Source organism: Suncus etruscus, chromosome 10, assembly GCF_024139225.1.
Source record: "Suncus etruscus isolate mSunEtr1 chromosome 10, mSunEtr1.pri.cur, whole genome shotgun sequence".
Classification (NCBI taxonomy): Eukaryota; Metazoa; Chordata; class Mammalia; order Eulipotyphla; family Soricidae; genus Suncus; species Suncus etruscus.
This window is the reverse complement of record NC_064857.1, coordinates 71138226-71162920: the sequence shown is the minus strand read 5'-3', so window position 1 is coordinate 71162920 and position 24695 is coordinate 71138226. Positions and strand designations below refer to the sequence as shown.

Below are 24695 nucleotides of genomic sequence, written 5' to 3'. Positions count from 1 at the left end.
ATCAGGGTCTTATATTTAACACATCTTCCCACTTGTTTCCTTGTCACGGCTTGTTTATAATCTTTGGGAATATATGTTATTAGAAAAGGAATGTATTTTTTTAATAATGCTAAATGACCTCATCAAAGCTGCCTGTCATGTTCTTATTTTGTGATTGTAATAAATGTTTTATGAGATGAAATTTATATTTTAGTCCTTTTGGGAGAAAACCAAGAAAAGTTCTCAAGTGAGTTTCTTGTTTTTTTTTATTTATTTCTTTAAGTTGATTCGAAGACTAATAATTTAGGGACAGGATTCAAATGCTGAGAAAATGAAATATTAAAATAATTTTTTTCTTACTTCATTGTCAATATGATTATTTTTTTTTCATAACCAGGCTCTGTATTTTGAGACTTTCATGAATTGCTTTTCAACAAATTGTGTATTTCAGAAGGTGGTAGATGCCCATTTTTAACACAAATATCCAAATATTGCAAAGCACATTTTATATCAACTACTGTGTCAGAGTTATTTTAGGGGAGTAGAAAGTTCTCAGTTTATATTGAAGGTTTTTGGTATTGCCAATACCAAAATGAGGCCATTTTTATGCTTCCAGGCATGCGGGTGAGTAAAAATGGTTTGCTTCAGTCTTTACCGAGTGGTCAGCTCCGCAGAGTGGCTTCCTGAGAGGGTTTCCTTCCTCACTTCACTGCCTGTGAAATCAGATTTTTAAGCTCTGTACAATTCCAATTTGATGCCGCAAGTATATGGATCTGACCTCGAGTTCATCAGCCCTAATGGTCAATCACGCTCTGGTCAGTTTATCTGCTTAAATACAATTCCGCTGCCATAGAGACTGTGCCTGATGGCTGTATCCGATCTTTTGGGGTCCTCTATCTCAGGTTTGATGTGTGACCCCTTGAGACTACAGAGGAGGAAAATAGCAACTGGGCTGGTCCCTGTCGGTTTCACTTGGAAGACAGTTGTGTTCATTTTGGTGGAGGCGTGGGACTACGGGTACTGTCTTGATGGATACCCATTGACTCTCCCCCCCCCCCCCCCCCCATTGCCTAGCACCATGCAGTTAGGTGTGCCCAGAGCGGCATTGCCCAAGCCTAATATCCAACCCCTTTGCTCTATCCTGTGGGATGAACCCCAGCACACCTAGCACAGGGTATGCAGACTGGTTCTCAGGTATCCGAGCACACAGGACACATCGTAGATCTTAGGCTAAGGAATTTTCTGTTGCACAATTGAACATTTTCTTGTTTTGGGTGGGGGGCGGAGCACACCTGGAAGTACTCAGGGTTCATTCCCAGTTGTGCTTGGGGGACCATATGGAATACCGGGGATCAAACCTCAAACTCAGGTTGGCCAATGTCAGGCAAGTGCCCTCCTCGAGGTGTTCTCTCTGACCTGAACTCTCCAGTTTGCTTTATCTGTGGGCGCTAGTTAAGATTTGGTCGGTAGGGCCTGGAGCCATAGCACAGCAGTAGGGTTTGCACTTTGCACTTGCACTCAGCCAACCTGGGACCGACCCGGGTTTGATTCCCAGCATCCCATCTGGTCCCCCACCCCCACCCCACCGAGCCTGCCCGGAGCGCAGAGCCAGATGTAACTTCAGAGCGCCGCCAGGTGTGACCCAAAAAACAGAAAAACAAAACTAAAAAAGAGGGGCCGGGCGGTGGCGCTAGAGGTAAGGTGCCTGCCTTGCCTGCGCTAGCCTTGGATGAACCACGGTTCGATCCCCCGGTTTCCCATATGGTCCCCCAAGCCAGGAGCGACTTCTGAGCACATAGCCAGGAGTAACCCCTGAGCGTTACCGGGTGTGGCCCAAAAACCAAACCCCCCCCCCCCAAAAAAAAAAAAAAACTAAAAAAGAGTCAGTCTATGGTGGCAGCATTTGAACGGGTCCCTGTTTGCTGACTGTGAGTTCTAACTAGGCTTCTTTTACGTCTTAAACGATACTTCCTAGGACCAACCCTGTCTCCCCCCTTTGGTTTGTCTAGAAGACTTGCACTGTCTGCCAGATGTTGCTCCCTAACCAGTGCAGCTTCGCCTCCCACCAGAGAATCCATCAGCACAAGTCTCCCTACACCTGCCCCGAATGTGGGGCCATTTGCAGATCGGTGCACTTCCAGACTCATGTCACCAAGAACTGCCTGCACTACACGAGGAGAGTCGGCTTCCGGTCAGTATCCAGCATTCCCCACTGGTACCACCCACTGCTCAAATCCCCCGGGAGGCCCTGGGCAGAGTCTGGCCACCCGTCGGAGCCTGTCGTGGGCCCAGCCTTCTGCTCTGACTGGTTCCTCCCTTCAACCCACATCAGTCCCATTATATCTCCTCTCTCCACACTTGCCTTTTGCAACCTTCAGTCTCTCTGTCTTGTACTTTTTGTGTTCCTGTGTTCCTGCCAGGATGCTCTCCTACCCTTTTATTAAGATGAGGGACCCCGCGGCATGTCCCTCCACCTCTTGCTTTCGTGCATGGCCTTCTTAGGCATCACTCATTCTCTCTCTGTGGCCCCTAGTTCCTGCCTCTGGCTCCTCCTTCCTCCCCTTCTGGGCTCCAGGCTCTTTCCCTCACCTCTGCACTTTGCCATTGGGACCCCTCTCACCTCTGAAAGTTTCTTTTTTTTTTTCCTTCTGGAAGTCTCTTGCTGTGTTTCTTCTGACATTTGGTCAACCTCCTGTTGGGCTCCCAGTCTCAGAGTGGCAAACTTCATCTCCCGCTTTGTGGCCTGGATAGCCTCCCCTTCCCACTGCCCGTACCCCCAGTTCTGAGCCAGACCAGAGCCACTGGGCCTCTGCATCACTGCTCCTAATCCAGTCTCTGCTAGTAGAGGTAACGCTGTGTCTTGTGGCCCTTGGCTATGGACATGTTGGGTGCTCTGGGCGCCCCCTGTCTTGCACTTGCTAATGCTCAGTGTTGGTTGGTTTTCCTCGCTGTTGGCATAGGAAAGTACAGCTTACTGTCTGCCTGAATTTCAGTTGATCCAAGGCTGTGACGTTTTTAGCTTCCCCAGAAGTGCCCGTCAGTTCTTATAAATGCCAGGGTGAATTTTACATTATTTTCTCACCCTTCTGAACTTGAGAGCTCAAAATCTCCCTGGGGGTGGGAACAGCTATCAAGGAAGACCTGAGCTCTGGAGACTGGGTTCTGTGGTACCAAGTTAGGATCGTCCAGTAACAATTGAGTTTGGGCCCTGCATCTTGTCTGTGCCTTGGAGCCCTGTCCATGAAATGTTGGTGCTGCCTGACCTGGCTTGTAAGCAAGCTGTTTTGTAATAAAGCTGGAAGCTCTCCTTGCGGGCTCCAGGCACCCAGGAGGAAAGTCAGTGGGTAAAGGTACCCTGCATGTGCCAAGTCCAGCCCAGTGTTCTCGGAGTCTTTGATTCTCGCTGCAGGATTTGAAACTCGGTGCTGGCTTCTTTGTCTAATTGGAGAATGCTGGTTTGCACCGTTTTCCAAGTGGTGGTCTTTTAATTTAGTTTTTAGTTTAGTTTTTGCCTGAAATAAAAGCACACTGGAGTTGAAGGAACAGAGGAAACCAGAAGTATGTGATTCTGCTTCCGCCAGCCTCTTGTGAGTTAGAGCAGGAGCGGCACTCCCGGAACTGCCAAGCCTTTCCCCCCATTCAGAGAGGCTCCGATTTGGTGCTTTGATTCCTGCTGAAATTCTTAAGATTAGTGTCGGTTTCCTCCTTAGACCTAGAAAGACTGTAACAATAATATGCCCATATGTACTTTTGTTTGGACATTTGGGCCACACCCAGTGGTCCTCAGGACTTCCTCCTGGCTCTGCGCTCAGGGACTACTCCTGACAGGATTCAAGGAGTCCTGTGGGGTTGCTGAGAATCAAACCCAGGTTGACTGTTCAAAGCCAGTGCCCCACCCACTGTGCTATTACCACTCCAACTCCTCCTGTCTTTGTTTGTATATCCTTATGTTCAGTATGTGTTCTCTGTTAACGATGAGAAAAAAATGTTTCTTGAATTTCCCCTCACCACTGCTGTTTCAAATATGGGTCAGGCCTGACATGTGGGGTATTGGCACCCCATGGCCTGCTTAGTAGGCCTCCCCTCTTGGCTCTGTTCTTGGTGCTTTACAGTTTGTTCTTTAACTTGAACCTGGACTCAACCTGCCCGTCATCTCCCTGCTCCATCAGGTTTCTGGCTTCTTTGGGTGTTAGAATCACTGCCATTTCCCACAGGTCCTGCCAGGCTGTAGTTACTGCAGTAATTAATCTACCAGGTTGCCAGGCTCTGCAGGTTACTGCAATAAGCTGCAAGTCTGCCCTGCTGCTTGACAGCTGTTTGGCTTCAAAGGCCCGAAGCTGCCAGGTCCTGAAGCTGCAAGGCTCACGGGGTCCATGAGGTCCAGCTTCTGGGTGGGGCCAAGAACCCACCCAGGGATGCCAACTTGTAGTGACTGCCCATCCAAGAGAGGGGGGGGGAGAGAAAGTATCCTTTTTATTCCTAAGCCTGTAGCTGCCACTGGCCAAGGGTTTCAGAGAGAGAGATGGAAATTCACCGGCCTGAGGTGCCATGGGAAGGCATGTAGTCCTGGGTTCAATATTATATATATATAGAGAGACTATAGATACAAAGCAGGCAGCATTTTGCTGATGCTGCTGGTTCTTGACTGCCGTTCACTCAATAGACTGGATGCCTTAACTGTCCTTGGTGTCCTTAAGCACTGGCAGATCGGTCCATGGTACCTATATGGGCGCCTTTCTCCTTGTGGGCTCATCATCTTTCCAGTGTGGCTTTGTCCCTTCAGCCAGGTGGAAGAAGTATCTTGGGGTCACTCTCAGGTGCTCTGGTAAGCATTGTCTGAAGGACTTGCCCTTGCCTTTCAGAGCTACCTGGCAGGGATGCTTTGGATGAGTGTACCCAGGACATGCCTGGTGGCTGCCTTTGTTGAAAGGTGGAATCGGAAGCTCGTGAAAGCCTTTGCTGGGGAACAGAGACAGGAGAATTGCATGGAGTTCCCAAGTTTCTTCCGGACCCCAGGGAGGATGGGATGGGTATCTCGTTGAGTTGGGGTCCCCCCCCCCCTTTTTTCTTATCTTTCAAAGAATGAAATATTTTTCATCATAGTGTATTCTTTGGTTGGGTTGTTTTGTTTTGGGTCACATCTTGTGGTCAGGGTTATTCCTGGCTCTATACTTAAGGGTTACTCCTGGTGGTGCTCAGAGGATTTTAGGAGGTGCCATGGATTGAACCTGGGTCAGTAATATGCAAGGCAAATGTCCTCCCTGCTATATTATCTTTGTGGTCCCATAGTGTATTCTTTTTGTTTTGCCTTTTTTTTTTTTTTTTGGCTACACCTGGTGGCACTCAGGAGTTATTCTTGGTTCTGCACTCAGAAATCACTCCTGGCAGGCTTGAGGGATAATATGGATGACATGGTTTGAACCCAGCTTGCTGAGTACAAGGCTAATGCCTTTCCTGCTATGCTACCCTCCAGCCCCCTATAGTGTATTCTTTATTTATTTTTTGGCTACACCCAGTGGCACGCAGAGTTTGCTCCAGGCTCTGTGCTCAGAAATTGCCCCTGGCAGGCTTGGGGGACCATTTGGGTGGTGGGAATTAAACCTAGGTCTATCCTGGGTTGTCCACGTGCAAGGTAAATGCCCTATCTCTCCAGCCCTGTAGTGGATTCTTTTTTTTTTTTTTTTTTTTTTGGTTTCCGGGTCACAGCTGGGGTTACTCAGGGGTTACTCCTGGCTCTACACTCACAAATCGCTCCTGGCAGGCTCAGGGGACCGTATGGGATGCCGGGATTTGAACCACCGTCCTGCATGAAAGGCAAACACCTTACCTCCATGCTATCTCTCCGGCCCCTGTAGTAGATTCTTTTTTTTTTTTGGGGGGGGGGGCACACCCGTTTTTTGCTCAGGGGTTACTCCTGGCTAAGCGCTCAGAAATTGCCCCTGGCATGGGGGGACCATATGGGACGCCAGGGGATCGAACTGCGGTCCTTCCTTGGCTAGCGCTTGCAAGGCCTTACCTCTAGCACCACCTCGCAGGCCCCTGTAGTAGATTCTTAAGCATGTTGTTCACCTACTCTGCCCCTGACCTTGAGCAGGGTGCACACCAACCTCTACTCTCACCACAGAAAGATGCTTAAACAAACAAACAAGCACACCCCGACCCCCAAACATCAAACAGACCTTGTGAGTCTTTCTTTTCTTCTCGATGATCTCAGTGACATAAAACTTGACATGTTCTAAATAGGGACAAAAGACAAAAGACACACGTCCCTGTGGTCATTGGCCCCTGCAGGGATCAGGATGGTTGATGTACCAGTGTCCTGATCAGGCCCACAGTGGCTCGTAGCCAGTGTCCTTTTCACGCCCCCTACATTTGTGTCCTGGCAGGTGTGTGCATTGCAACGTCGTGTACTCGGATGTGGCCGCTCTGAAGTCGCACATCCAAGGGTCTCACTGTGAAGTCTTCTACAAGTGCCCCATCTGCCCCATGGCGTTTAAGTCTGCCCCGAGCACCCACTCCCACGCGTACACGCAGCATCCTGGCATCAAGATCGGAGAGCCCAAGTAAGTCAGCCCAGCCTTCCCTGGCCTGTCTGTGCTCTCAGCACCCTTCAAGCCAGCAAGTTTGGGGGATGAGAGGGTCTCCTTGGGAGTCAGCAGGCTCTTCAGCCTGACCTGGCGAGGTCCTGTTCTGTCCTGCTCACAACTGTTGCCGGTGCCTTGTGCTCTGGCATCTGTTTTGCTGAACAAATGATAGTAAAATATTTGTCTGGGTTTTGTTTTCTTTTCTGGCCACATCTGGCAATGTTCAGGGCTTACACCTGCCTCTGCTCAGGGATCGCTCCTGGTGATGTTTGGGATTATATGGGATCTGCTGGAGATTGAATCTGGGTCAGCCATGTGCAAGGCAAGCGCCTTCCCGCTGTGCTATTCTCTGGTCCATGTCTGGGTTTATGGTGGAGGGGGGGCACACCAGATTCAGGGCTTTTCCTGGCTCTGCTCAGGAGTGACCCGTTGGCATTTTATGTACTACCAAGGATCCAGTCGAGGGCTGTGGCCAACAATACTGTCTCTTATGCTTGCATCTCATGTCCTGTGGCTCTTGGTTTTTTTGGTTTGATTTTAGGGCTGCACCCAGTGGTGCTCAGGACTTTCTCCAGTATCTGAGCTCTTAGGGATTCACTTTGATGGTGTTTGGGGGACCATATGGGGTGCCAGGGATCAAACACAGGTTGGTCAAGTGCAAGGCAAGTGCCTTACCTATATGTTCTACTGTTGTTCCGGCCCCAAGTTTTGTTCTTAATGTGATTTTATCAAGTAGCTTCAAAGAGACTAATGGGGGCCAACAAGTAGGAAGAAATGATGAAATACCCCAAATCAGGCCCCATCTTTCAGTTTCTCCATAGCTTCTTCCTGTTTGCTATTTCCTATTACTAAAAATCCAGTGGTGACATTTAAAAAATAAAATCTGAGATTTTTAAATTTCAGGAATCCTGGTTGATCACTTAATAGCTGAAGTCAAGAAAGGAAATTTCCTTTTCCTGACTCAGGCTTGTTCTGCTCTGGGCCCCTTTTTGGTCTCCATTGTTGTTAGATCGATGTTGACTTAATGAGGTAGGACTAGCGCAGAAGGCTTGGGGGGCTGCCCACATTCATGCCCCTGACCCCTGACTCGTCCCCAAGGTGCTGGTGTCGGGGGAGGGTGAGCTGGAGGAAGTGTGGGAAACATCTGTGTTGAAGCTGTACCAGCCCTCCCTGACTCTCTTTACTCCCCCTACAGTGCTCCGAGTTAGGTCACATGCTTGCAGTTGGGATCTTTTTACCAGTTGGTGTAGGAGTGGGTTAGAACCATCCTGTGAGGCAGCTTTCGTACCATAGATAGGAAGTATCGGGAGAAGAAAGTGATGTCAGTGCCGGGGCTGGTTGGCTTACACTTAGCACTGCTTCGGGGGAATGTTGGCAAAACACATAGACTAGGGCTGGGCAGGCTCTGCATAAGTAAGACCCAAGGTCAGTTCTCGTCACCTCTAATACCACTGTATTGTAAATCCCCAAACCAAAACAAACAGCATAGAAATAAGTGGCTCTTATCTGACAAAAACTCTGATAACATGGGATTTCAGTAGAGTGGCTACTTTACTCTGCATGTCACAGATCCTTAGAAGGAAGCGATGGGGGCTAGAGAGAGCACAGTGGCTTGGCCACTTGCCCATGTGCGAAGCCCACTTGGACTTGATCCCAGGCACCCATATGGTTCCCCAAACCATGCCAGTAATGATCCCTGAGCACCAGCAGGGATGGCCCAAAATTATTGGAAAAAAAAATAAGAATGAGGAAGAAACTATTACTACCAAAGCTTAGAGGGACCCTGTGAGGTGCTGAGAATGAGCCTGGATTGACCCCAGCCAAGGCAAGCGCCCTTCCCACCCTGCTGTCCTTTGGCCCTGAGGATCTTTGGGTGATCTGGGTCATCTTGAGTACCTATCACTGTAGGGTCCAGAGTAGAAGGAAGAGACCACACAACTGGAATAAAGTTTTAACATTTTAATCCATCTGCCATTAAGATTCCCCATCTGCCATCAAGATTCCCTGACCTGGCCAGCACAGGGGCCATCCATCCCCTGAAGGAGATGAGCCCCACCCAAGGTCATGATGAGGATTATATAGGGAGGTTCCAGCTTTCTGATGATCCTTAAAATAATTGGCTCTTGTCTAGGGTACCTTCCTACTGCTCCCTTGTCCTTCCCTGATAGTCCACCTAGTATGGCCAGGTAGATTGAGGTGGGGGTCTATGGAAATAGGATTCTGAAGCCCCAGCATGTGGCTCACACCATGTGGTCCTTACAAAATGGTGTTTCTCCCTGCTCAAAACCTACAAAGCCTGCCATGTGGCTTTTATAAAATGGCGTCCCTCATTCAGAATTCAGATCCCAACAATCACTAGATGTTATAGGACTTCTGTGTCTGTTTACCTTTTCGCTGCATCTGGTGAACAGCAAGTTCTGCTGCTACTGCTTTGGGCCTTTCTTGCTCAGAGAAGGTCTTTTGAGGGCCAGAACATCAGCCTGAGTCTCTGTGTTGGGGTATTTCTGGAGAAGGTGTGAGAGTGATGGGGAGCTAGGGCCAACTTGTGCCTGCACAGTGGAGCAGCCCCTTGTCAGGTCTGCCCGGTGTCTGTCTCTCCTCCCTGTCCCGAGGCCTCTGTTGGGATGAGCTTCCTGGGCTTGGCTAGGGTGGGGTCTGGGGCTGGCACCCGTCTCCCCTGACAGGGCTCGCCTGTTCTCTGTCCCTGCATGCTGGCCCCCTGACTGTGAGGTTCTCAGTGTTTTTGCTTGGGAGTTTGAAAGAAAATAAAAAGTCTTGCAACAGTTTTTATTTGGTTTTATTTTACAGTCCCACCTGGTACTGCTCAGGGCCATTCCCAGGTTGGTTGCTTTTGCAGTGCTGGGCCTTGATCCCGGACCCCTTCACTGAAGCCTGCGCACAGCTCTGAGCTCTCAACACCCTTCTGAAGAAACCTCTCCCCTGGGTGCAGATTCCTAGCTCAGTTTTCTATTTTTCTTACTGCTGCGTGCTAATCTGTTTGTTTTCTGTTTGGGGGCCCTACTGGGCTGTACTCGGGGCTTATTCCTGACTGCACTTAGGAATCACTCCTGGCAGGATCAGGGCACCCTGTGGGATGCTGGGGTTTTAATCTGGGTCTGTCATATGCAAGGCAAATGCTTTTTATTGTACTATCACTGCAGCCCCTGGGTGCTCATTTTATTTTATTTTATTTTATTTTTTTTTTTGGTTTTTCGGGCCACACCCGTTTGATGTTCAGGGGTTACTCCTGGCTAAGTGCTCAGAAATTGCCCCTGGCTTTGGGGGGCATATGGGACGCCAGTGGATTGAACTGTGGTCCTTCCTTGCCTAGCGCTTGCAAGGCAGACACCTTACCTCTAGCGCCACCTCGCCCGGCCCCTGGGTGCTCATTTTAAAAAAAATATTTATTACTTAGTTCAAGAACCTTGGTTTACAAAATTGGTAGTTGCGTTTTAGGCATATACTATTTTTTTTTTTTTTTTTTTTTTTTTTTTGTGGTTTTTGGGTCACACCTGGCAGTGCTCAGGGGTTACTCCTGGCTCCATGCTCAGAAATTGCTCCTGGCAGGCACAGGGGACCATATGGGACGCCGGGATTCGAACCGATGACCTTCTGCATGAAAGGCAAACACCTTACCTCCATGCTATCTCTCCGGCCCCGGCATATACTATTTCAATACCACAAGTGTCAACTTGCAGCACCAGTGCTCCCAGATTCAGTCAGTTCCCACACTCTGCATGCTACCCTGACCCGTGTGCTTATTGTTTTAGAGAGTCAGGAAGCAGGCTGAGAGACAGTATGGCATTAAGGTGCTGTGTGGCCTGCGCTAGACTCAGTCCCTGGCAGTTCCTGTCCTTGAACACTGTCAGGTGTGACCCAGTTCCTTCCTTCCACATCTCAAGACAAAAACAAAAGCAAAAATTCATTATAAACTACATTTCTATATGATGTCACATATTCCCACAATAGGTTTGTGTCACCGTTTTCTCCTTAAGTCACCAGGGTCACAAAGAAATCTTAGCCCCCTCAGGTAAAATGAAGCAAACCAAAATGTCTCCAGTGCAAGTGGCGTTTGAAGAGCGGCTGAGGAGAGAGACTTGGGGCGGGGGCTTTCCTGGCCTGGTTCCTGTGTGCGCCATGATTGTCCACCAGCTCAGCTCATCTGGCCTTCCAGCCAAGCTGAGCCTTTCCCTGCAGTTCCCAGGGCTAGGCTGGTCGATGCCTCCGACCTTTCTTCTCTTTTAGAATCATCTACAAGTGCTCCATGTGCGACACGGTGTTCACACTGCAGACGCTGCTATACCGCCACTTTGACCAGCACATCGAGAACCAGAAGGTGTCGGTTTTCAAGTGTCCTGACTGCTCCCTCCTCTATGCACAGAAGCAGCTTATGATGGATCACATCAAGGTGTGTGCATCTCTCCCAGCTCTTCCTGACCTCTCCCAGACCAGGGCTGGCTGCTGATTTGCATTCCAGTGTCAAGGAAGAGGGCATGGCACTGGTCATAGGTCAGCCATGTTAAGTGTCCACATGGAACTGGGCCAGGTGGTCTCTGCTCCTGAGCCTTGCATGTACCTGGTCAGTGACCGGGGCTGGAAACCAGGCCCGTATGGGATTTAAAGGAGCAAGCTAAGGCCTGAGCTCTATAGTATATAGTAGGGAGAGCATTTGCTTTGCATGTGACTGACCCAGGTTCTATCTCTGGTACCCTTGAGCACGGTCGGGAGTGATCCCTGCATGCAGAACCAGGAGTTAGCCCCTAAGCACTGCCACATGTCATGTGGCCTTAAAACACACACACGCGCACACAAACTTGGAACCAGAGATCTAGTTTTAACAATGAAGGGCCTTTGATTTGCACACAGTTGACCTAGGTTCAATCTCTACCATCCCTTATGGTCCCTAGAGTTCCACCAAGAGCGAGCCTAGAGCACCGCCTGTTGTATCCCAAATAACCCGAAAATGAATACATAAAAGAATAAGCCAGCGTACCTAAAATATTATTGTCAACACTATGTAAACTACTATGATCAAAAAAAAAAAAAAAAAAAAAAAAGAATAAGCCAGCCAGCATTACGGCTCTATTTTTTTCTCCTCTTCAGTCTGATAGCTGTGATACCCTACCCCCCCCCCCTTTATTTTGAGAAACCTAAGGGGTTTTATGGGATTTAGAAACCGTGGAGACTGGCAGAATTTGTTAATTTGTGCCAGTATATTTAAGACATGATGGTCTTTCCTTCAAAATTACTGATTATTCTTTTGCGTGGTGGCTATACTCAGCCTTGTTCACGCTCTCCATTCTGTTCTGTCCTGGCTCTGTTCTCTGTAGTCATTCTGGTGGCGCTGGGGACCGAACCCATACCCCACCACATACAAGACCAGTGCTCAGTGCCCTTCCCTATCCCGTCTCCAGCCCCCACATTACCTATCAAAGCAGTTAATGTGCAGTTGCCACCTAACCTCTTGATCTTCTTAACACGGGGTTGGTGCTGGATGGGTGAATGCTCAGGACACTCACTGTCAGAGCCTCGCAAGGGGGTACCCTGATCTCTGTCTGTCCCCTTGCTCAGCAGTCAGCAGTTTTGTCCTGTGTGACTCGGGGCTGACTCCGCTCAGAGCAGCACTAAAGGGCCCTGTGCAGTGGCTTCCTCTCTCGCTCCTCTCATTTTTTGGGTTTTCTCTTTTTCTCAAGACAACATATGAGAAAGGGGGCTGAGAGAAAGGATCCAGGTTTCCTCCAGCCTTGCCCACAGTGAACGGCTGGGTTGGGGGTGGGGGATGGCAAGATCACTTTGTGGGCCTTTGGGCAGGGCCTGCTGGTGGGTCTCCCAGAGAGGGGATGGAACAAGACCACCTGCTGTGTCTACGGAACTTTGGTGCAGGTCCCTTTGACTTCCCTCCTAGGTACCCTGAGGTCAGGATCCAGGGGCCTGTGTTCATCCTCAGTGTCTTGTTCCGGGGAGGAACTAGAGGATGTGAACAGGAAGGGGGTTTCCCCACTCAGCCCTCAGGGCTGCCATGTGTTCAACTCTCTGCACTTTTATTTTTCATTTTTGTTTCTCAATTAAATTTTTTTTCCACTGAATATTGAATCATCTTGAGATGCAATGTGACATACAGGATGGAATACTACATAGCTGTTAGGGAAATTGAAGTCATGAAAGTTGCTCAATGCTCTGCATGACCACAGCACATTGATTCAGAATGAACTTTCTTTTGGGGGCTGTACATCTGGCTAAATAAGCATCCGGGGCTTATTATTCCTGGCAGACTTTGGAGACCATATGTGATGATGGGGATTGAACCCAGGTGGACTAGATTGATTGCATACAAGGGAAAAGCCCTCCCAAGGCAGAAACTTTTTGCTGCTTTTCTTTTTTTGTTTGTTTATTTGATTTTTTGGGGGGGTCACACCTGGCAGCAAGCCATCGGGTTACTCTCTGGCTTTACACTCAGAAATCGCTACTGACAGGCTCGGGGGACCATATGGGATGCCAGGATCTAAACCATTGTCCTTCTGCATGCAAGGCAAACACCTTACCTCCATGCTATCTCTCTGACTCCTTTTTTACTGCTTTTCAAAGGATTCCTTCCTGTAGCAAAGTAGGTCACCTTCACTGAGGAGACTTCCTATTTTGCTCTCTCCCAACTTATCTGTGATGAAAACTAACTGCCTGGCGGGAAAGGAGACATTTATTTGGATGATTTTGTTCTGGTTTCCTGCTGCTCTTATCTCACTAGCAAATGTAAAACTTGTCTTGGAGAAGTGCCAGTGACACACCCAGCCTGTCCTGCCTGGTGGCCGAGGGGCAGGCCTCAGACCTTGGGGGAGGCTGGAGCTGCACCCCCTCACCCCCAGTTTTTTTACAAAGAACATCCGCCCTTCAGCAGTCAGCCCACTCTGCACACAGAGTGAGCCAGCAATGTCATGAGCCTGGGGGTGCTGCCTTGAGGAAATCAGGGCCCTACAGCTGGGTGGAAGCCTGCATGTCCCCAGGAGAGGAGACACTAAGGCTGACCCATATGCCATGTCACCTCTGTGACCCAGGAAACTAGGCTGTCCCATGTTCCCAGACAGTCTGTCACACCCCAGCCGGGAAGCTCTAGCCTGCCGGCCACTACTACTACTCCCATTCCCCCCAATAGATGGACCCCAAGGCCACTGTACTTGTTCTACTTTTATTTTATTTATTTATTTTTGGTTTATGGGCCATACTGGCCACACTCGGGTTACTACTGACAGGTTCTGGGGACCCTATGGGATGCCAGGAATCAAACTTGGGTTGGCCATGTGCAAAGCAAACTCCCTCCCCCTATGCTATCACTCTAGTGGCCAGGGGTCTCAAACTCTCGGCCCATGGGCCGCAAACGGCCCTCCGTACAACATTTTGTGGCCCTGCCCTAGAGGAATCTTTTTTTGTTTTGTTTTATTTTAGTTGTTTGGGTCACCCCCCCAATGTTCAAGGCTTACTACTGACTTTGCACTCAAGGATCACCCCGACTTTGCCTCCTGCGGCCCCCAGGTGTAAATTGAGTTTGAGACCCCTGCATCTAGCCCCTTGCTCTTCTAAACCAAGTTCTTTGACTCCATGGATCTGTTTTCAGTTTGGGGGTCACACCAAGTGGTACTCAGGGCTTACTCATGTCTCTGCTCAGGGCTCACTCCTGGTGGGATTCAGGGAATCCCTATGGGTTTCTGGGGACAGAAACAGCATCAGCCACATGCCAAGCGAACAGGCTTCCTTCTGTTTTCTGGTGGGCCCAGTATGCACTCTTTTTAAATGTCCTATATGGTTATCATGTACACGCGTGTGTTCCTAGCGTGATCCATGACCCCACTCTCCCTCCCTCTTCTTATGCAGTCTATGCACGGGACCTTGAAAAGCATCGAAGGGCCTCCAAACCTGGGCATTAACCTGCCTTTCAGTCTCAAGCCGACGACCCAGAACTCCACCAACCAGAACAAAGATGACAGCCGGGCCCTGAATGGGAAGGACAAGTCGGAGAAGAAGACCCCGTCACCTGTGAAGAGGTCCCTGGAGCCCAAGAAAGTGGCAAGCCCCGGGTGGACTTGCTGGGATTGTGACCGGCTTTTCACGCAGAGGGACGCCTACATCTCACATGTGCGCAAGGAGCATGGAAAGGTAGGTGGTCCTGGTCTCAGCCCCATTTGTCTGTGGGAACAGGCCTCCACGCCCTTCCAGGTCTGCGGGTAGGATGGGGGCACTTGCTAGTAAATGTTCCCATCACCCCTCTCCGAGGTGGAAATTATTTGCCCATACAGTGTGTCTGTGTCTGGAGACAGAATATTAGTTTTTAAGTGTGTGTGTGTGTGTGTGTGTGTGTGTGTGTGTGTGTGTGTGTGTGTGTGTGTGTGTGTGTGTGTGTGTAAAAGTGTGTGTAACTGTAAATAAGGTCATACCTGATAGTGTTCAAGGCTTAGGAATCATTCCTCCTAGGGTTTGGAGGATAGTATGTCATATGGGATGCAGGGGATCAAATCTGGATTGGCCACAAGCAATGGCAAGTGCCCTACCTGCTGTACCATGGATTGAGTCTCAAAAACATTAGAATTTTACCTTCTTGCCCTAAGACAAGTAGAGGAAGAAAGGGAGAAAGTGAGTACTTAAGAACTACTGAGAGCATTCATAGATGTTGCCTGCAACATGCTTTTATTCTGTTAGTTTGTTTGCTGTTTTGGGCCACACGTAGTGCTCAGGGATTACTAAACTTCGCACTTAGGCAGGATTGACTCCTGGTGGACTTGGGACCATATGGGGTGCCAGGGATTAAACCCAGGTTAGCTGCGTGCAAGGCAAATGCCCATCCCACTGTGCTATTACTCTGGCCCCCTCTTTGTTTTCCAGAAGAGTAAGATGGGGTCAGTTACCATGCGTGTCTCACATGGATGAAGCCCTGGTTCTCCCCCCCCCCCCTAAACACATACAATGAGTATATGTCTTTAGCTGATAAGTATTTTTGTAAAATACTAGATTTTCCAATAGAGTTAATGTTAGACTCATTGAACTCATTAAAACTGCAAGAGTAGGGGTCGGAGAGATAGCAAAGCGGTAGGGCATTTGCCTTGCATGCAGCCAACCCAGGACAGTGGTTTGAATCCCGGCATCCCATATGGTCCCTTGAGCCTGCCAGGGGCGATTTCTGAGCACTGAGTTGAGTAACCCCTGAGCACCGCTGGGTGTGGCTCAAAAAAAAAAAAAAGGAAGACAAAACAAACAAAATAAACCCCAACCAAACCTGCAGGGGAGTACCTTGTAGCCTTTAGCCTCTTCTGTTTTGGGGAGATGCACACTTTGGTGCTCAGGGCCACACCAACTTGTTTCTCAGGGCCCTCCTCCCATAGTTCTCTGGGCTTTGCTTAGAAACAGGAAACATTTGCCCAGCCCTTTGAGCCACCTCTCCAGCCTCAACAGTGTTCCTTTTCATAGTTACTGTAGTTTCCTCTAGTTGTATTCCTGACCAAAATCCTCAGGTGTCTGCAGTGTGTCTGGTTGTTGGTGTTTTCGTTTGTTTGTTTTGTCTTTGGGCCACTCTCAGCAGCGCTCAGGGCTTACTCCTGGCTCTGTGCTCAGGGATTCTTCCTAGAGGGGGGTCGGTCCGTATGGGGATGCCAGGAATTGAACCCGAGTCAGTCACACGCAAGGCAAGCAAGCGCCCTCCCTGCCGTGCTAGCCTCCGTCCAGCTCCAGTGTGCCTGTTGTTGGGTGATGAAATCTGCCTTGTTCCAACACTGCCTTCCTTCCCCTGTATTTAAGGGGGACTGGCGAGCTCCCAGCAGAGTGGGGACCGTGTAGTGCCAGGATGGAAATGTGAGCCATCATGGGGTGGCACTGTTAACAATTGTTGACTCGTCAAGTCTTCTAATAAATAATGTTACTGAAGTTTCTGTCTTGGTGGTGTGTGACATTTTTCTCCTCTCAGGGGTGCAGAAAGGTTGGAAACAGCTGGACTAGCTGGTGATAGTGGGTTTGTTACAGAGAGCGGGGGAGGGAAGAAAGAAGAGGGAGGAAGAGAGGGAGCGAGAGCTATTTCTGCCCTATCGCCGCCTGGATTCCCTTCAGGCTAACTATACTAATTCTTGCACCTCTTCATATAAAAACCAGACACTTAGGGGCCTAGACTCTGCTTATTGCACACTGCTAATTGAGCCTGGGCAGCAGGTGATGTCTCGAGTGTGTGTGTGCTGAGGTGTTGAAGTGGGATCCAGGGCTGGGTCGCATGCCGTGGCTCATGGTGCGATTGGAGCCCAGTGCTGGGCGCTGGTGCAAGCTCTCCTTGGAGGTGGCTCTTTGAAGAGTCATGTTTGGCTTCCTGGGATTTTTGGATCAGCTCTTGCCGAGTGGAGTCAACTCCTGCATCAGCTCTGCTTTTGGGGAGAAGGTGGCCGCGGGGGAGGACGCAAGGCGCCTTCTCCAGCTGCCAAACAGTCTGAGCACTAGCCCCCAGACATGGGTACCCAGACACAGTCCTGGCCCTGTCTTCAGCCCCAGTTTTTCCCATCCCTGCTCTTTCTGGTGCCCCTTTGAGTCCTTGAGACAACCCCTGGCAGTCTTTCCCGGACGCAGTTGCCCACCCACCTACCCATCCACCCACAGCTCTCATTGCCTCAGGGACCCTCTTAGCTAGCTAGTGCCTTCCTTTTCTAACTGCTCTCCTTATCTCCCACATGCCCTGTTCCACTGTAGAAACATCCCACCTGGAATTGCAGCTTTTCCTGTGGCCCTGGACACACCCCCAGAGTTCCAGCCTTTACCGAGAGCCCCAGTCCACAGTTTCTTTCTCCCCCCAGGGTTGTCATGGTCCATGGTTTTGTTTTGGGGGGGTCACACGTGGCAGCTTCTGACTCTGCACTCCTGATGGTTCTGGGGGACTCTATGGGATTGAACCCAGGTGGGCCTCATACAAGGAACGCATCCTCCCTGTTGTGCTATAGCTGTAGCTTCAGCTCATGTGGTCCAGATAGGGTGAATATAGGGACCCCATAATCCCCATAGAGGCCGCCTGCTGCACGTGATGTCCTGGGAATCCCCTCGGGGGGACCTCGGTCCTAAAGGCTGCTCCTTCTGCCGCCCTCACATTTTGGGGGCATCCACTGGCTGGAGAGATCATGTACGGACACATGAGCTTGCTCCCCGCAGAGTGGCCACCGTGGAGTGCACCTATCCCTGGACACCCGAGACCTTCGGTAGGCTCTGTCCATAACGGCTGGAGCAGGAGCGAGTGAATCCTTCCAGACTTGCTGGGCCTTGAGAGTGGACGCCGTGGGAGCCTGGCAGCCAGCAAGGATCATGTTCTGGGGGTGGTCACCTGGCTGTGGGGTGAGCAGAGCCGGGTCCTGGGTGCTGAGACCCCAGGGAGCAACACTGCTTCACAACTCACTTGGGGAGCCAAACTTGTCTGTGGCCCCTTTCTTACTGAGCATGATTGTCTGCTCCCTCCAAGCTGGAAGTCTCCAGAAAGTCTGGTGTTACTCTGCCCACCATGAGCTCTTGTCTTGGGGACCCGATGATGTCATGTGCGAGGCCAGAGGTTGATGACCACGGACTTGACTTGGCCCGCCCTGTCCCCTCTGCTCTTCGCTGCTGTCTCCAGTGAGTCCAGGAGTCTGTCCCGTCATTCCTGGCTAGTCCGTCTGCTTTAGTTTTTCAGTTCTACACCAGTGAAACCTTCCACCCATGTCTCATGAGCTCCCTTCCTGGCTGGCTTCTCTCTATCCATCACCTCTTTGTCCACCCTGGTCGTCTCCCTGAGCGCAAACCCATCAGGGCAGCGAGAGGGGAGTGTTGTGGGATGCTCCCAGGTCAGTGGGCTCTGGGCACTGCAGCAAGGGGAGGGGTCTTGGCCCAGGCCCAACCTCCTGTTACTGCAGAGAGACTTGCAGTCAGCTGACAACTTTTCTTTTCTTTTGCGGGGGGGGGGGGGGGGGGGGAGGGGGAGGGGGAGGGGTTTAACACCCGGCAGCGCTCAGGGGTTACTCCTGGCTCTATGCTCAGAAATCACTCCTGGCAGGCTCGGGGGACCATATGGGATACCAGGATTCGAACCACTGTCCTTCTGCATGTAAAGCAAATGCCCTACCTCCATGCTATCTCTCCAGCCCCTGACGGCTTTTTTCTAAAAGGAAGTGAAGGTTGCATTGACAGTGGGAGGCGAGGGCAGAGATGCTAGAGTGAGTGAGTGAGTGTGGGGCGGGCAGGTATGGCCCTAAAACAAAAAAATGGGGAAGAGGTGAGGAGGAAGAAGGGGAGCCAGTGGCCCCCTACTTTGTTTGCTGTGCCTAGGCTCGAAAGGTGTTCTGCACCCACAGGCAGGAACCCTGGTCAGATCTGGTTACCACAGGAACCTCAACACTAGACCAGCGTTGAGGCCCTATGTGGTCATCTCGGTTGGTCAGGGGGTGACCCTCCCCCAGACCCCGCCACATCCTAATGGTTAGGAGAGAGCACGCCGGGCAGCTTCAGCCTCCTGGGCTGGTCTCCCACCTGTCCCCAGCCTGTTCCTCACAAAGGCCCCAAGGCCAGGCCTGGTCATTCCCCAGAACATGGAAGCTGCTTCCTGCCTTTGGGTTTCGATGCAGTTGGCTTGTTTTAAAAGATCCCATTGTTCACTTCAGAACGAAATGCGCAGATAGGCCGTTCATGTCAGGAAGGGTCTCTGTGGCCAGATCGGGACTGACATCACACCCTACTCTGGATGATCTTGAAGAGTCCTCCCTCCCATCACAGGGACCTGGGGTATGGAGCCTACCCTGGAGCGGGTGGCAGGAATGAGCTGCCTCAAAGTCTCCCTTGTTTCCTTCTAGGTCTTGTTTCCTCTCGGTTGTGCTTTCTCCTGAGCCAGATCACAAATTCCTGTGTGATACTAAAGTTTGCATTGTAGACGGCATCTCATTTATACCCAAGAAGATTATTTGCAAGGGAAACCATTGGGGTGGGAACAATAGCACAGTGGGGAACTTGGCTTGCATATGGCTGACCTGGGTTTGATCCCTGGTATCCTATATGGTCCCCCGACCCAAACACTGCTAGGAATGATATTGAACATGGAACTAGGACTAACACCGGAGCATTGTTGGGTGTGGCAGCAAAACAAACAAAAAATAGAATAAAGGGAAACTACTGATTTCCTCAGAAGTTCACAAGAGAACCCTGGAAAATGGCAGGAGGTCTCTGCTGGAGAGGGGAACCGTCATGTGGATTGTGTTGTGTGTGCTCAGTGTTGACTTTCACTATCTCTCCTCACATGCACACATGGCACAACACCTGAGAAAGATTGTGAATCAATAGATTGGCTTCTAGGGAATCACCCCTGGCTCTGCGTTTAGGACTTATCCCAGGCATGCTCTGAGGATACGTGGGATGCCGAGGATCAATCCTAGGTTGACCATGTGCAAAGCAAATGATTGCTCTAGTCCTGAGATTTTGAATTTTTATGTTCATAAAAAAAAAATTCGGTGTATGGTTTTCAGAAATTTCAAACAAAGCACCATTAGTAGTGATCACAAGAGGGAAATTTCAAAGGTTTATTAACATCTGGGCAGAAGAGACACTTCTTGAAGGACCAGTGTACATGCTAGAGGTCCAGAGTTTGATCCCAGCCTGCAGGGAGTCAATGTCATGTGGGCATGTACATTGGCTTAACATGTGTGCAAGTTATGCTCATATGCACAAGATATACCCACATTGCAGTCATGTTCACACAGTCACACAACTCAACTTGTGCAGATACACATGAAAATATACATAGTCATGCTTATGCACACTGACTTACACATAGAGATACATGCATTGACTCATGTACATGCAGGCGTGTACACACTCAACGCAGTTTATATATACATACACTTGTGCATGCAGGCATGTATGCATTGAACACGTATGCACATAGAATCACCCACATGGAAACATATATTGACACATGCAAGGTTTCACACACACACACACACACACACACACACACGCGCGCGCGCGCGCGCGCCCTATCCAGCTTTGTCACAGTCTCGAGCAACCCTGGCCCCACCGCCCTGACACGGCCTCTCTCTCTCCTCTACCACTGCAGCAAATGAAGAAGCATCCGTGCCGCCAATGCGACAAGTCCTTCAGCTCCTCACACAGCTTGTGCCGTCACAACCGCATCAAGCACAAAGGCATCAGGAAAGTTTATGCCTGCTCGTAAGTCACGGGCTCGTTCCCCCCGGCCCAGGCCCCGGCCCCTCGCAAGCTCAGTCCTGCCGCCTCGGAGCCCGGAAAACGTTAAGTGACCGAGGAGCGTGCAGGTGACCCAGAACTCAGGTTCCAGAACCTCTGGTACTCGGGAATTGCCACCTTAGCCCGTCAGCTGGGCATGTTGATTTACTTTGTGGTCCAGAGCATGGCTGGGTCTGTCCATGCATTAGGTCCCTGGCCTGCTCCTATTCCTTCCCAGAAGCCCTTGGCAGGGCTTCACCTCCTGTCAGAGAACAGGAGTGTGAGACCCCCTTGGCCTGCACTCAGGGCACACAACCCTGCCACAGCCACACCACTCGAGCTCTGCAGCTTCACCTGGGAGATTTTTCTGGGGGTAAATTTTCCTCCCACAGTGGCTGACACCTGTTCCCCCGAAAACACGAGAGCCAGGAATGTCGGGGCAACCCTCTACCCCACCTGGAAGCTGAGTATGAGCAGTAGAGCCGGTGGGGTCTAAGGGACCCTAAGTGGCTCCAAGTTGTGCTTGCCTGGGTAGGAGTTTGGGATAGAAGAGACCAGAGGGAAACTAGAAGGAAGGCGCCCAGGAGGCCTAGAGGCCCACAGCCCCGGCTTATTTCTGGCTCCCCTGGTGCCCCACAGGCATTGCCCCGATTCTAGACGCACCTTCACCAAGAGGCTGATGCTGGAGAAGCACATCCAGCTCATGCACGGCATCAAGGACCCCGACCTTAAGGAGATGACCGAGGCCAGCACCGAGGATGGCATGGACACAAAGGAGGATGTCAAGGTCTGTGGGGGGGACGACTCATCTGCTTCCTGCAGGGCTTAGGCTTGGTTATCATCACTGGGTAGCTGTGACAGGGCCCCCCTGCTCTGTGACCTGCTTGTCCCCTCCTCTGCTTCTTTCCAAAAATAGTTTCCGACGTCTCCTTCGCCTCTGAATCTGACTCCCAGATGGCCCGAGGCTTCCACAACCTTTCACAGCGGGAAAGGTCACAAGTCTCTTCAGGGGATAGTCTCAGAGCTGACTGCAGCCTAGCTCCCACTTCAGATGGTGTCCAGAGACCAAGTCAGGCCTGCATGCCCATGGGCTGGTCCAGCTTAGGCAGACACTAGTTGGTGTGGCCTCTGGCTGGTGGCACTGAGCTATGTGCAGCATTATAGAGAACTGCCTCTGTGGATTCCAGAGGCCTGATGATGTTACACACGCATGTATTTTTAATTTGTTTGGGCCATAGCCAATGATACTGAGGCTTTGTGCTCAGGAATATCTTCTGGCAGGGCTTAGGGGACCATACAGGATGCCAGGGATCAAACTAGGGCCTGTCACTTGAAAAGCAAATGTTTGGCCTGATGTGCTATTGTTCTGGCCCCCCTATATTTTTAATTTCAATAGATTTTTTTAAACATAGGCACTGTGATTTGTATTTTTATGCTAGAGCTTGAGGCATTCAATGTTCTAACACCAACCCCACCACCAGTGTCTGCCTGCCTCACTTGGCCCCAGGTTCACAGCCTCCTTCAGAGGTACATTTTTGGTTATGTTTTTTGGGGGCTACACATGACAGTGCTGAGGGCTACTTCTGGTTCTGTGCTCAGGGTTACTCCTGGCAGGCTTAGGAGACCACATGGGATGCCAGGGATCAAACCCAGGTCAGTTACGTGCAAGGCAAATGCATACCTGCTATGCTATCACTCTGTCTCCTACACATTGGTATGTTTTTAGGGTAAATGATGATAGTTGGGGCGTCATGCTTCAGCAATGCTGGCTCTGTAGTTTAGTTAGAAACAGACCCCTCCCCTACTTCACCCAAAGTCCCTTTCCCTCATCTGCGATACCTTGTTACCTGCCTATTCCTTTTTGTTTTGTTTTGTTTTGTCTCGGTTTTTGGGTTACACCTGGCAGATCTCAGGGGCTACTTCTAGCTCTGTGCCCAGAAGTTGCTCCTGGCAGGCTCAGGGAACCATATGGGATGCTGAGATTTGAACCAGGGTCCGTCCTGTGTTGGCCCCTTGCACGGCAAACACCTTATTGCTGTACTATTGCTCCAGCCCCATTACTGCCTTTTCTTAACTTCCCTCCTCACATTTGTCTTTCCTTAGCTTGTTCAACACTGGAATCTGGGGCCCAGCACTTGGAGGGTTAGATTATTGAGGAGAACCTTTCCCGAGGCCATCTCTCCCTGGGGTGCCTCAACTTCGTAAATCCTGTCCCTGGGGGACAGATTGAAGAGATGCAGTGAAGCAGAGTTTGAGTAATGATCAGTGTGTGAATAAAGGGTGATCTTGGCAGTTACCTTGCTGCATATTTGAAGACAGTCAGGAGGATGGATGTGGCCTTGATGGGATTCAGTGGTGGGAAGAAGTCCAATGTGGTGAGAAGAGTGAACGAGAGTTTGGCCACAGAAAGGCCACGTCCTGCTATTTTCTCTCTTCAGGCTCTTACTAGTCCCTCTCCTGCCTCTTCCAGTCGCCTGCCCATCCTCTCCTGGCCACTCTGTCTTCCCTATCCCCCAAGCATGCAGACTCATGACTCCACTTCCAGCCTTTGCAACTCTATGGATCTGGCCTGATCCCCTGTGGCCTCTGCAAACTGTCCTGGAAGCCCTCACTCCAGGCAGAGTTGGTACCCTGGGAACCAACTTCCCTGGGGGCCAGAGTGATATAGCACACTGGGTAGGGTGTTTGCCTTGAACACAGCCGACCTGGATTCAATCCCCAGCCTTCTTTCTATATGGTCCCCTGAGCCTGCCAGATGTGATTTCTGAGCACAGAGCCAGGAGTAACCCCTGAGCACGCTGGATATGGTCCTCCCAAAAACAAACATAAAACAAACAAAACCTGGCTCTGGCACTCCCAGTCCTGACGCCTGGCTCCCTCTGGCTGAAAATATGCTCATGGCTGGCAGCAAGAGGTTTTAGCCATGCTCTGTTGTTTTCTTTTTATTTTTTTTTAAATAATATCTTTATATTAGCCTTGTTGTTTTCTTCTTTTTTTTTTTTTTCTTTTTTCTTTTTTGGTTTATGGGTCACACCCGGCAGCACTAAGGGGTTTCTCCTGGCTCTATGCTCAGAAATCGCTCCTGGCAGGCTCGGAGGACCATATGAGATGTTGGGATTCGAACCACAGTCCTTCTGCATGCAAGGCAAATGTCCTACCTCCATGCTGTATCTCTGCCCCCTCCTTTATAAATGCAACATACAAACTATTTAACAAAAGTAACAGGTACAGTCACACAGGCACTTATATTAAGAGGAAAACTAGAAGAAATTTTTTCTTAAACATCTTATCGTAACCTACTGCAGTTGCATTTAACTGAGCTCTATTGCTGTGAAGAATACAGCTCATGCACAGGTATGATGAACAATTCGTGCATTTTTCAAGTATTCACTGAATACTACCATATATACAAATATACATTAAATTTGGAAGATTTAATTAATGTCTCCAGCTATATTTCATTTTTGTTGATCTTTTGGAAGAGGTCATCTAAGAGAAGAATAAGTGGCTCTGATTCATGAATCATGTAATGAACCCAGCCTAGACTCTGCTGCACACCAAGTCTCATCCATTCCTCTTCAGACATCACATGTGTTTGGGGTACTTGTTTAGAGAGTTCTCTGGGTAACATGACATGCCGGTACTCGTTGAAGTACTTGTCCGAGTAAGTAGATCTGTTTGTGGGCCATCTCTGTGGGAGCAGACTCAATGCATGTCTTCGTCAGAGCAAAGCAACGATCCAACTTCCCTTTAAAAGACGACCCCCCCCTAATTTTACAGTTAAAACATAGGGTTAGGCCTATATTTGCTGTATCAGACAGAACGTTCCTGTGCTGCAACTGTATGTACCACAGTGAGCCAATCACAACAAGCAAAGGTTCAAAGGTTATACTGTAATAGACTTCCTCTCTGACTCTGGCCCAT

At 50.0% G+C, this 24695-nt stretch overlaps 1 protein-coding gene and 1 pseudogene across 2 annotated transcripts in view; one reads left to right on the top strand and one right to left on the bottom strand.

Annotated features, from left to right (window-relative positions):
• The window catches only part of ZNF532 (zinc finger protein 532), an 83105-nt gene that overhangs the window by 55999 nt on the left and 2411 nt on the right, over nt 1-24695 (top strand). Inside the window, exons 4-9 of one of the 2 annotated variants that reach the window (XM_049782048.1) lie at nt 1989-2170; nt 6366-6542; nt 10809-10971; nt 14427-14708; nt 20644-20756; nt 21411-21558. In XM_049782048.1, the coding sequence (XP_049638005.1) occupies nt 1989-2170; nt 6366-6542; nt 10809-10971; nt 14427-14708; nt 20644-20756; nt 21411-21558 (1065 nt within the window). Of the gene's footprint in view, nt 1-1988; nt 2171-6365; nt 6543-10808; nt 10972-14426; nt 14737-14768; nt 14900-20643; nt 20757-21410; nt 21559-24695 lie in introns of those variants that run through there. The other variant, XM_049782047.1, reaches the window with a different exon arrangement.
• LOC126020580 (cyclin-dependent kinases regulatory subunit 2-like) lies at nt 24230-24460 on the bottom strand (annotated as a pseudogene).